Source organism: Centruroides vittatus, unplaced genomic scaffold (assembly GCF_030686945.1).
Source record: "Centruroides vittatus isolate TY-2023 unplaced genomic scaffold, ASM3068694v2 contig_400, whole genome shotgun sequence".
NCBI lineage: Eukaryota > Metazoa > Arthropoda > Arachnida > Scorpiones > Buthidae > Centruroides > Centruroides vittatus.
Window position 1 is genome coordinate 2814747 of NW_027122215.1, and position 13564 is coordinate 2828310.

The 13564-nt window shown below is 28.7% G+C and overlaps 1 protein-coding gene across 3 annotated transcripts in view; it reads right to left on the minus strand.

The window, feature by feature from the left end:
• Positions 1-3762: 3762 nt before the first annotated feature.
• The window catches only part of rump (rumpelstiltskin), a 55540-nt gene continuing 45738 nt past the window's right edge, over positions 3763-13564 (minus strand). For all 3 annotated transcript variants that reach the window (XM_067271747.1, XM_067271745.1, XM_067271744.1), the window contains 4 exons: positions 8265-8833; positions 6156-6207; positions 5978-6061; positions 3763-4594 (listed from right to left, as the gene is read on the minus strand). In XM_067271747.1, the coding sequence (XP_067127848.1) occupies positions 4539-4594; positions 5978-6061; positions 6156-6207; positions 8265-8833 (761 nt within the window). In that variant the 3' untranslated portion in view covers positions 3763-4538. The remainder of the gene's footprint in view (positions 4595-5977; positions 6062-6155; positions 6208-8264; positions 8834-13564) is intronic.

Sequence of the window (13564 nt, forward strand, 5' to 3'; positions counted from 1 at the left end):
AATGCTAAACTCATTTCTTCCATAAAAATAAAAATTCGCTTTTCACTGGCAATGTTTACAATGTCCAAATGACATTGAATCGAGGTCCAATAAATCAACAATGTGTAATTGGTAAAACCAAAACAGCCACTTGGGTGTGGAAACGTTCTTATAAACATGTAATATTATGGAAGTTTTTGAATTATCCAAACTAAAATATATGCAAAATCCTATAGGCTGGGGACTAAACCTGATTACACATTACACAATGCTTCAAATTATCTAATATCGAAATAACAGGGTTTTATTGTATATATTTTGAATGACAAAATGTCAACTGTAACCATTATTCTTAGAAAAAGTAATTAATTTTCATTTACTTTCATGAAGCTGGATTTTGAAAATGAACAAAGACTATATTTTTTTCATCTTTGTTTCATATTAAAAAACACTATAAACAACAAAAATATTTATAATGTTTAGAGAAAATAGTTACTGATTATACTGTTTATAACTGATCTCAAAAATTCATTCTGAAATTCTAGAATTAAAAAAAATCTATTATTAGTGATCAAAAGACACTTATTCTCTAAGATCAACATTATACAATTTGGAAGATTGCTGAGATAATCATATTGTATAGCATTCAATAGTAGAGCATTTCATGAAGATTGAATACCACATAATTAACCAAAACAATTTTATTACTGAATATTCATAAATTGAAATGAAAATTAATCTTTTCTTCATTAAAGTTATGAGAGACTAAAAATGAACATTACATATCATCAAGTAAAATATATCATTAGATTCGTTACAATATCTAAACAAGTTCCATTACATCAAAAGCTTGCTTAATCTCAAATATATATGTACTGTACTGTACTGTACAGTACATATATATTTGAGTGTGAATAATAATGTGTGAATGAGATGACTGAAAATATTTATCCGTCAGCTAATTTTAAAAAAATTAGAAATTGAATTTTTCTTTCCTCTTAAAAAAATAACTAACTTTATAAATTATTCTCAGTTTTTCACATAAAAATTTTAATAAAAGAATTCACAAAGTTTTATATTATTTTTTTGCATATTTAATGTTGTAATTTTTATAAAAATTGTAGTAGTAATACAGTAGAGCATCGATTATCCGACCCCAGATTAACCGACCGCGTTCTAGTCGGCAAATTCAAATGTCTGCTAGTGATGTGGTGCTACAATATTTGGTTATGTCTTGGCTACTTTAATAATATTTTTGTTAAATTTTTGCATGTTTTAGCTGGCAGCACTGGCTCGACCATGAAAGGGAGGCTAGTGTTTAAACCAGGCCTAATACACTATACTAATAATGTATTTTTTCATACTTTTCGGTTATCCGATTTTTCAGTTATCCGACCAACCCCAGTCCCCAATTAAGTCAAATAATCAATGCTCTACTGTAGTAATAATATATATGTAAAAAAATTTATATATTTTAAAATTAATACAATACTTATTTTTGCATATCATTTGTATTTGTTAAAAATGTTATTGTTGTTTAAGTATTAAGTACCTTTAATCGTTAAATAAATATTCAACAAATTAAATATATAACTTAACCTTAAAATATTTAACATTAGAATTATTATTAGGAATAATAATGTACAATATTTTTCATTTTGTAAACTTTTATGTTTTATCTAATCATCATTTTGTAGTTTTAATTTCTTAATTTTTCTAAAATTTAATGAAATTTAATTGAACAAAATTATGCTTTATTATGTTTGCAAATGACATATTAGAATTGCAATAATCTCTTTTACAGATCAGCAATTGCCAACCAGTGATCTGTGAGAAAATTTTGATGGTACTGTACATAGAGGAATTTGAACATTGATCAACTCAAGGTTACCTGAAGTATTACGAAAGAAATGCAAAATGCCTGGTTCTTTTTTTCTCACTCATTTGGGTTTTTTTATTTGAATCTAGAACCAAACACGAAATGACTTACCAATAAATAATGTTGTGAATGTGATTGTCGTTCTTCACGGAAAAGAGTCAACAATCTATAAACGAATTTCAAAAAAGCTGCAACAAACTTCACACAAATTTGTTTTAATTTAGCAGATGAATTTCATATCAGTTAAGTAAAAGGGAACTTTTATAAGCATTATTCTATAGATCTTTGTATTGTTTAAAAAAATTTATGATATAGGTCTGTGGGATTCAAAATTGTGAGTTCAGTGGTCTGTGAAAATAGAAAGGTTGGAAACTGCTGTTTTAGATTATTGCAATTTCAATATAAAGTTAAAGTACACTGGTGTTCAAAACTTAAGCAATGATTGTTTTTTGCCGTAACTCTGCAAGAAATCACCTAGGAGACATGAAATTCAGAATATAGACAGTATTTTGTACTTAAAGGATGAAGAAAGTATATTAGTGCAAAAATAAATAGAATGCATGCAGTATGGAATCAAAGCCTTTTTGTATTGTAGTCTTGCACTACGCGCACTGACTGCATGCATTGTGTGCCCTCACATCCCGTAATGTCTTCTTCCTGCATACAAATCATCTTTCTACTGAACTGGGTGGGTGTTCATTGTAGTGATCACAACAAGTCCTTTTCTATAATTTCATGGCTGTCTGCTTAAAAATTACATTGTTGCTTAAGTTTTGCATGCCAATGTATTATTATTATTATCATTGTTTTTATTTTAATTTTTGTTATTTAAAATTATTTAAATTAATTAAAATTCCACACTTTATAGATGATAATGATTTGCTTAAAATGAATTAACAAATTTATTATTTCAAAATTAATTAGTTTTTAACTCTTATGTGTACAGATGCTTTTTTTTCCTTTCAATTTCTAATGCTTACAAAAGTTAAACTGTATATTTAGGTTGCTTTCAAATAAATTTTTTGCATCTAATACAAAAAAGAGTTAAAAATATATATCATTTGCAGTAATTCCTCTTACCTGTTCAATAATACTTACGCTTTTCTGCATTTAAAACAACCTGTGCCAAAAAGAAGGATTACAAACAACAGATTATCCAATACAAACCAAAATCACAAGTTTCATATCAATGAATCAAAACATAATAAATATAAATAATAATAAATGAGCGTGCTAGAAAAATTGTAAAATATGGAATTTACTGATCTACATGCCATCGAAATGGAACAATATTAATTTTTAAAAACCCCAGAGGGAAAAAAATTATTATTTCTTAAAAATCACAGTCACTTTGGAACATAAATCAATGAATTTAAATTTTATAAAACATATAAAAAGGAATTTTCTTCTCCTGTGACCTCCTTACAAAATCATTAAAATAATCAAATGGATCTGAAATATTAAAGAATTTTAGAAAATTTGCAAGATAAAAATCATTAACAAAATTCCAACTTCCGACATAAGAAAATTTTGAAATTTGCGGATGAGAACGTAATTGTCCAGACTTATCAGATTACGATCACAACATTGGATGTCCAGGAGAAAAATATAAATTCCAGACCAAATTGAAATTTCAAATTTAAATTCTTACCTCTTGTCTTATCACCATTATGGAAATCTCCAGAAAGCACTTAATATAAATATTTTTCAATCCAAGTAAAACAATTAGTTTATATTAATTTGCTAATAAAAACACAATTTAAATGACATTTTTTAAAATTATCATAACTTTATTTTAACATTACAATTCACCTTTTATGTGTTTAAAGGTAGCATAAGATTTGTTGCTTTAAGAAAATTTATCAAAATACAATAATTGATTCTTAAAGAAAATAAACTAGATAAAAACTACAAAAACAAGATATTTATTTTTCATTTTGAACATAGCCTCTTTCTATTCTAAAAAAAGTTACAATTGTTTGGGAAGAAATGAAGCTTTACCAGAGACAATTAGAAAATTTCTATCTAGCGACTATATGACAATAAAACATCTACAACCATGAATTTTAATATCAGTTTCCTTTTCTTCATGTGACTTGATGACAAAAGTTAACAACAACAATGACAGAAGGAAGTATCTTTATTTAAAATCCTATATCTCTATCAGATACAATCAAATCATTATGTTCAGACAAAAGATGATGACACATGGAATGCAAAAACACCAAAAACATCTCATAAATGCTACTTTTAAGAATTTGCAGCTTGTAGCCATATGAGCATCCAAAAACAAATGTGGATCTCGTCGATGTGATGAATATATATATGCGAATACTCCTAGGATTTAAACACAAGTGAAATTCTTCCTTGGGCGAAGAGGAGAGGAAAACAATTAGGCAGATTAAAATGTGTGATGGGTTCCTAAAGTCAAATTTGCTCTGGGTATCAGTAGATAGCTGAAATACAGACTGAACATTTCTCTTAAATATCTGATAATTCTATGCTACAGGAAGCTCAATACACATTCACAAGAATTCAAACAATGGAGTTTCACAAAAAGTCATTGTTGCATGCTACACTTAGGAATTGAAAGAGTGCTAGTGATCATTTGAGAATGGACACAAAGTTAATTAAAATGGGTCTGATGGAGAGTGACAAAATGTGCAAAAAATGAAACTGCTCAGTACAACTGGACCTCTATAGGACGGCCATCAATACGAATTCCATGCATTAAATCTAAAACATAGTCAAGGTAAATTGCTATCTTTTGAAAAATTTCAAATTTTTTAAATAAGCAAAATCTTAATTATATGTATATATAGTATCTTGCAAGATAATTTTACAGTGTTTCTCATAAAATTTTAAGGCTTACAAAACATTTTGAAGGTATATCACTATTCAAGAACTATGGTGATTATAGAACCAAAATTTCTTCCATCATTTAGATACAGTGTCACTAAAGAAAAAGTGGTTAAAATTGAGAGTAGCAACTAATAAAGTAGAAAATTGAAGTAACAGTTTTGTTTAAATAAAATGTACAGTAACAAACAATGCAAGGTATTTTAATAGAATAAAAAGTTCACCTATACATTTAACCACAAAAATTTATTTTTATTGTTATTTTACAAATGTCATATGCTCAGCTGATACTGGTGCCAAGTGCTATGCAAGACTAAAGTCAAAGCATAGCTACCCAAACAAGTGTTAGCATTAAGCTGTGTTATTGGTATGTGCCAAAATCTAGAAAATTATTATTATTATATAATATAATAAACGATTAAAATATTTTAGTTTAAAAATTTATGTTAAAAAATTACAGGATGCTGTCATGTATGAGAATAATGTTTAATTAATAAAAATGCCATCAACATATATCAAAACCCACTGTAGATAATAAATTGCTTGTGATAACAAAAATTAATTTATTCTATTAATATTTATAATTTTTAAATTTGTCTACTCAAACTGCTTTTTTTAATTAGAAAGTTATTCCTCATTAACTGCTTAGTATATAAGTGAGAAATATATTCAATTAATAATCATATCATAATAAAGTTGTGTGTATAAAATTATATTATATTAGCCTTTATTAACATTTATGGTTTTAGATCATCAGGATACGATTTTTAATGTATTATTATTTTCATTTTTGAAACTAAAAAAATGATAAATAATTTTTCAGTTGAAAGGAAAAGAAAGGCAATTTGAATAGTAACCTTAGTAGCATAATTGTTACAACAACTAACTTATTTTTATTGTCATACTCCATATGTATAATCTTAAATGATATACAATACCTTCAAAAAATTTTAGTAAGCCTAAAAATATATAAATAAAGAACTTGGTTAAATTATCTTGCCTTTTATATATTAGCAGTTCAATTACTTAAATAATCAAACTTGACAACCATTTAAATTTATGAAATTTTGCTTTCTTCAAATCATAGAAAATTACAAACACTAACTAATAATTACAAATAATAAAACATGATTTTTGGGTATTTTATTCTTGTGATTATGCAACTTTCTATATCATGCAGATAAGATATAATTAATTTAAACAAATTTAAGTTTTCATTGAGAAATCAATTTGTGATTAATTTTAAGCATTCAAGGATACCAACTGCACGCTGTGCATCTCTTTCTGTTCCAAAACGAACAACTGCTGTACCTCTTCCCTTTACTTCGGTGTAACGAACATCACCTGATTAATATATAAGACATTTAAGAAATTACACTCTCATTTCTTCAAAATTTTCCATCACAATCTTTTAAAATAAATTTAATAAAGCTTTTACCAATGTCTTTGAATCTATCTCTTAATGTCTGCCAATTATATGAAGTGGGCAGCTGAATAGAAAAATAATAATTTGTAAATAAAATTATAACAAATTTATAATTAAAATTACTATTAAACTATTTTAATATTTAATAAAAAAAAAGTTTAATGTTAATTTTTAAAATTATATCCAAAATTTCTAATTCATATGCAAATAAAATAATTATAATAAATAAAAGAAATTTATAAAATATTTTAGAAAATACAAATATTCAAAAAACAAGTCCATGTATTTACAGGAAACATTAGATAGTTCTCTAGTATTTTTAAAGGATTTGTCACAGTGCATAGTAGTTTTCAGATGTGAATATTGGATAATCAGACACATCTATATAAAAATTTTATTCCATGTGAACTTTGAGACATTTTTAAATGGCTGAATAACATTTAAGAACATTGATATGCTTTTTATATTTCCTGTAAATATAAGAATTAATTTCTCAAATTTTTATAATGTTTTTAAACATTGTATTTTTTAAAGTAATTTATAAAAAATTAGCCAAAATGTATGTAGTAAAAAGAAAATTACTATTTACACAAATAAACAAGTCCTGTGTATCATTAAAAATGCACATCACAAAATGTAATAACTAATAAAATTATTTTGTGTTTAATATACTTATATATAATCACTTCTTAGAATGTTTTAATTACTACTCTGCAGTTGAACTTTCTTGAACTAAAAATTTCATGACAATAAAACTGTATGCCAAAAAGAATGACTACGTTGATGATCTTGATGATAATTTTTCAAAAATCATTTTAACCACTGATTATAAAAAAAATATCAAAAGTTTTTAAAAATGATTATATAATAATGGAAATAATTATGATCAATATAATTATTTTTTAAAAATTTTGATTGCAAGAAAATACTTTTATTACTACTATATGAAAGTTGTTTAATAAAGACTGTAAATAATTTTATTTAAAAAGAATTTAGAGAAAACAGAAATATTTATTTGTGGCCATTGATATTGCAGATTGGCATAAACCACTGGAGCTGCAAAGTTGATACAAATTATTATTTATACTACATTCTAATTTCTTCTTCTTATATGCATTATGATAAATATTAAATAATAATAATATCCACACTGAGAATCTGTTTTAAAAAAACCAAACTGAAACATAGAGGGAAAAATGTCAGTCAATAGTATTTCAGAGATTCAAAGATTTCAAGGATAATTAGAGATCAATCTAATAACCTCATGAATCAGGAGTGCCTACTTTAAATATTGACATGATTAAGTTAAACAAATTATTGTTCAATTCTTAAATTAGTTAATTGCATAAAAAAGCAAAATCATAGAATGATAAACATTCATTTTTTTAAAAATTGTGATATTGAACTAGTTCTTTCTACAGCTCATATTTAGTCTATGATTTTTTTTTCACTTTTATCCAGAGAAAAGACAGTTAGTAGAACAGTAATGCCAGCCAGAGACATTATTACTCATATAACAATTAATATGGAAATGGATGTATGTATACTATTATCATTTTTGGCTAATAAAACCAACTAGAGTCTATTAACAACTTTGTCACATCTCTTTTGTTATATCTGTCTTTAAAAAACCCAAGACCACTTAATCAACCCCTAAAAATATCTTTTATTGCAACACATTTCAGATAGAGATCACATTCGTTTTCAGGCAACTGTTTTCTCACAATAAAGGAAACCACCCCTTGATCAACTTTCATGCAAAAAAAAAACCCCAATGTAGAATCAATACAAGTTTACAAGTCATTTCTTGATTTGCAAACTTGACAAAATTGTTAATAGTCTTTAGTTGGTTTTATTAGCCAAAAATATGATTACCACTCATATTGAAAAGTATTCTAATGATGTCTGAAAGTGAATATGAAATATATCTGAGGAAACAAAGCAACAAGAAGAGTATTGAAAAAGAGTATATTTTGAAACACACTTTTAACAATTCAGAAAAAAAATATTTAAAAATAAAAAACCATTTTATCTTTACTTTATTGAACATACTTTGTAATAAATATATTATAAAAATCTTTATGATTAAACAATAATTGCAAATAAAATTATATCACTTACATTTCTAACTACCACAGTATCAGATGAACGAGGACTTCTGTAATTATCATTTCCACGATCAAATTCACCAAAGCCATCCATACTATTTCCACCTCCAGCACCTCCACCACCCATTCCCATATTACCACCCATGCCCATTCCACTATTAATTCCACTTCCCATGCCAACATTCATATTGCTTCCCATTCCTCCCCCTCCCCCTCCCATACCTACACTCATACTAGATGCTACCATCCCATTTCCTCCACTTCCCATTCCAGAAACATTCATCATTCCTGAAGCACTTCTATTACCAAGTCCCATATTGCCTACTGCACTTCCCATTCCCATGTTACCCATTCCTGTTCCCATATTTCCACCCATCAGGGATCTGTCAGCCCCCATGCCACCTTGCATGTTCATTCCCAGTCCCATTCCTCCAGCAGTACCAGACATTCCTCCCATATTTCCCATTCCCATTGCAGCACCTGCCATCATACCTAAATTTGCTGCACCCATATTGGGAGCAGCACCCATTCCCATTCCCATTGCCCCTAATCCTCCTTGCATAGTATTTAAAGGCCCTGCACCTAAAATAATAAAAACATACATTTAAAAATACATGGAATTTCATTATACATTTCTATGTAAATAAGATTTTTAGAGTTAATTCAAATAATTTTTATTTTAACTGATTTTGAACATTCATAATACAATATACAGTAGAGCATCGATTATCCAACCCCCGATTAACCGGCTTATCGGTTAACCAACCGCGTTCTAGTCGGCAAATTCAAATGTCTGCTAGTGATGGCGGTGCTACAATATTTGGTTATGTCTTGGCTACTTTAATATTATTTTTGTTAAATTTTTGCATGTTTTAGCTGGCAGCACTGGCTCGACCATGAAAGGGAGGCTAGTATTTAAACCAGGCCTAATACACTATACTAATAATGTATTTTTTCATACTTTTTGGTTATCCGACCAATCCCAGTCCCCAATTAAGTCGGATAATCGATGCTCTACTGTAATTTTATAATAATAAATTAAAATAATAAAGATCAGTTATTAAAGACAACATTCATTATATATATATATATATATAAAAAAAAAATAATACCACCAATTATCAATGAAATTAAAATAAAAATAAAACATTTATTTTAAATTTACATATGTATAATGCTTCATGCAAATATCAAAAATAAAACATTTTTAATAAATATTTTTAAAGACTGCTCTATAAATGTAATAAGCATATCAATAAATGGATACTTAACACATTTAATTTTCATATTTAAATAGTATTGCTTGAACTGAGTATGTGCAAAGAGAATTATTTAACAATCATTTCAATATAACAATTTTGAAAAGTTCCTGTATTTACATGTAATAAAAAAAGTTATTATAATAGATCTCAAATATGTAAAAACATGCATCTATAATATATTAAGACAAAAAATTATTATTTACATTTTACCAACTAAATTATAACATTCTCTTTATCATCAAAAGTATTCACACACTACCAAAGATTTGCAGAAGTGCAATGAACTACATGATAAAGTGTGCTGAGATACATTTATAAAGCTTGAATGTCCAAATGGCATATCCATATAAAGGTTACTGATAACATTCTTAAAAGGATTCTATCAGTAACCTTTATATGGATATGCCATTTGGACAAACTTTGTGTTCCAGCATGGGCTGGTCATAGGATGCCATTTGTATGATGTTTCCATACAGGGCATTGCAATTAAACTAGACATACCAAAATCAACTGTGTGTGATATTATGAGATATTGTGAGGTGAAGGAAGCAAGACAATACAATTGCAGCAAAACAATATTCAGAAAGGCCACACAAATTGATAGAAGAGCCTTAGTAAAAAATGCTAAAAAATCCTGTTTTTCTTCTGTTACATTTATCATGCTGACATACATAATGCTTATAGTGACTCCATTAGTAACATAACTATTCACAGAGAATTGTACAGTATGGAATATTATAGTAGAGCAGCTTCATACAATTCACACATCACTGCTATTAGTGCAAGGCTCTGTTTGGATTGGTGTATTTTTGTTGTTTCTGGACAGTGGATGGCTGAAAAGCTTTTGTTTGGAATGATGAGTCATGCTTTTCACTCTTCAATCTGATGGACATGTTTTGATTTGATGTCAGAAAAGTTTTTCTCAGACTGTGTTGTTCCAACTAAAGTTCAACAGATGTTTCTTAATAATATGGGAGTGTTTCTCATGAATCAGGCTTGGCCTTTTTGCTGATTATTATACCAAAAATTATGAATTATTGTAGTTCAGAGTTCATAAATCCTCGATGTTCTGAACAATTCAGCCCTACCAACATGGCAGTATTATGGAAATGACCATTGTCTCTTCTAACACAATTAAGCTACTTGCCACGCTTCACAGTGTTTACAGAACCAATTTCTTGAAAATAAGGTGCAACTGTTGAACTCAGTCAGGATTTTAACTTAATAGAATAACCTCTGGGATGAATTGATGCAATGGATACAAAAGTGACACAATGACTGTGCTCTTATCTCTGGCAGCAACTTTGCAGGGCAAATAGCAATCCATTTTGGTTGAGTCCTACTAGAAACTGGTTGAAAATATGCTTCAATGCATTGCCACTGTCATACAAGCAAAAGTGGACTGACCAATTACCACGATAGAGCCCATTTTCCCAAAAACACCATATCTGAATATTTTTCATAAGATACTGTATACTTTATTTGAATATAATATGATTTGACATTGCATACAAAACTTGTCTAGAAAGTTATGTTATAAAGGTAAAAAATATTAAATAAAACACCATCTACTCTAGACACTAATCTACTCTCTAGAATTAACAGTAATATTGGTAATCATAGAAGCAGCTTTGGCCTCACTGATAGCAATAACTAGACGCAGATTAAAACATCCAGTTATGCCTGTCAGGAGTTAACTAGTTCTTATTCTGGTCTTTTCACAGTTTCTGTGATGCATGTGTCACTTGTCTGTCAACTCCACTTGTAACCAATGTTGTAAAAGGTATCTTACTGTATTATTCAAATAAAACTGTTCTGAAATTGGTGAGAAATGTATCTTTTGATATTTATTCCCAGAAACTGAATTAGATTTTACATGGTAGAAAAGACTATGTTGCTATAACCAGTGAGCCAGTCTTTAAACAATGTGTTTTTGCAATCAATTTCGATTGTTATTTCAAGACTAGTAATGTTTATTCTATTGTCAGCAAAAGGAAGCATACTAGTATCACACCTAATTGAGTGACTATTTTTATATTTTGTCTTTTTGTATGGAGATCAAATGTATCTGTTAGGCTCAAAGAACGAAAATGCTCATTGAGCAAAAAAACGTCCACAATGCGATTTTTGTGTTCTGGCACTTTTGTAACTTAAAATATAGGTTCTACCCTTGAAACATTTGTAATTACAAATTTTTAATGCTGAACAACATTGCTTCTACAAGTTTTCCTAGAATTAATTTTCAAACTTAAAAATTTCAAAGAAATAAAATGTATGGAAAAAATACACATTTGGTTTTTTTGTTTTGCTTAAAAGTGCTAAAGGTCAAACTACATGTACTAGTAAGTGCTTTATGTACTCTACACAATGACATAAAAATCAACTGCCAAAGTTAAAGACCACTGTGCAACAAACTTATTATGGTTAAAAGCCACCACAAGTTCTGCATGTTAACTAATAACATGATGATGATAAGAAAATAAAACTTTCTTTTTTCATTATGATTTATTTATCTTCAATCATCTTATAGAAGTAGGTAACAAAATTATTTCACCACATACAAAAATGTAACTTGGTTACTTTTCAACAACATTTAATCATTCATGAAAATCTGTTGTGGTGCTCGAGATGTCAACATTTTCTAACAACTAATTTACTAAAAATAATTACTCTGTCAAGAACTTTTATTAATAAATCATTCTTTTTTTTAAATGAGAATCAAGATTGTTGCAGTTATTTATTTTTACAAGAACTATTACTGTGATATTTCAAAAGTTGCATTTTATGTTCTTTGAGCAACATTTGCATTTTTTATCAATAGAGTATATTTTACAGTGAAACATTATAAACCCTTGCTTCCTTCCAGATTTTAACATGGATGCTGAGCAAAGTGTTAATGAAGTTGAGGGATGTCCTGAATGTTAATAAAGTTACTCTCAGAAATTGTAAATTCATTACGAGCATAAATTCAATCAAGAAGACCTTCCTTGTTTCCTAACTGATAGAGACCCAATGGATTAATGCTCATAACAACAGTTAAAACATTTCTGAAAGCTGCACGTCCCCTATCAACATCAGACACCGTAACTAAAACATTCAAACCAATTTCAACTGCAAAAAATTTTGAGTTGGATAGTAAAACACACAGTGGTCAAATATCATGAAAACAATGACATGAATTTCGCTTTGTGGTCGTTTTGAGTTAGCAACAATGCATTGTGGCTGTTTTTACAAGTGCCACAACATGAAAATCACATTGTGGATGATTTAAAGAGACCACAATGCATTGTGGACATTTTTTTCACTCAATGAGCATTTTTGTTCTTTGAGCCTAATGTATCTATCATGAACAATCAAGATTGCAACTGCCATCAACAAATCAGACTTTGTCTCTCTTAAAGGTAACAGTATGTGATGCTCCATTCTGAAGGGCAAACCCAGCATTGGTTTGCCCAGATCAAAGCACAGTTTTCTACAAAAGGAATTACAGATGACAAAAATAAGTTTAATCATTTGATGGCTGTCTTGTAAAGTGAATTCTGACTTCCGTTCTATCCTTTGCTTAAGCAACATTTAATCACACAGTTCACCAAATCGGGACAACACTAGTTGCAACTGCTATTTCAGAAATTGGAGTGGGGGACCAGCATCCCTCACAGATACTTTGAGGATTTTCAGTCATATGGTTGACTGACAAGCAACCATATGACTGAAGATTTATTAAAATCCTTACAGTTGCAGTGGCATCTTACTCCCATACAACAGTTACTCACCATAATGGTGAAGGACTTCAAAAACTGGCCTAAATAGTAGATTAAGTTGAAGTGACCAAAATACTGCCATTCATACTGGTAATTTCAACAGACCACAATAATCATGCTACAGCAGTTGTTTAGAGATGCAAGTTGATGAGCTAAACCAGCAATGTTGATATTCCCAATGGCAGTACAGCATGTCGCCTAAAAAGTGAAGCAGCTCTGCTATTTCCATCAGAAGTTTGGTGTTAGTGCTAGTAAATGTGTTTATCTGACCAGGAAAACTAGCAAGTCGT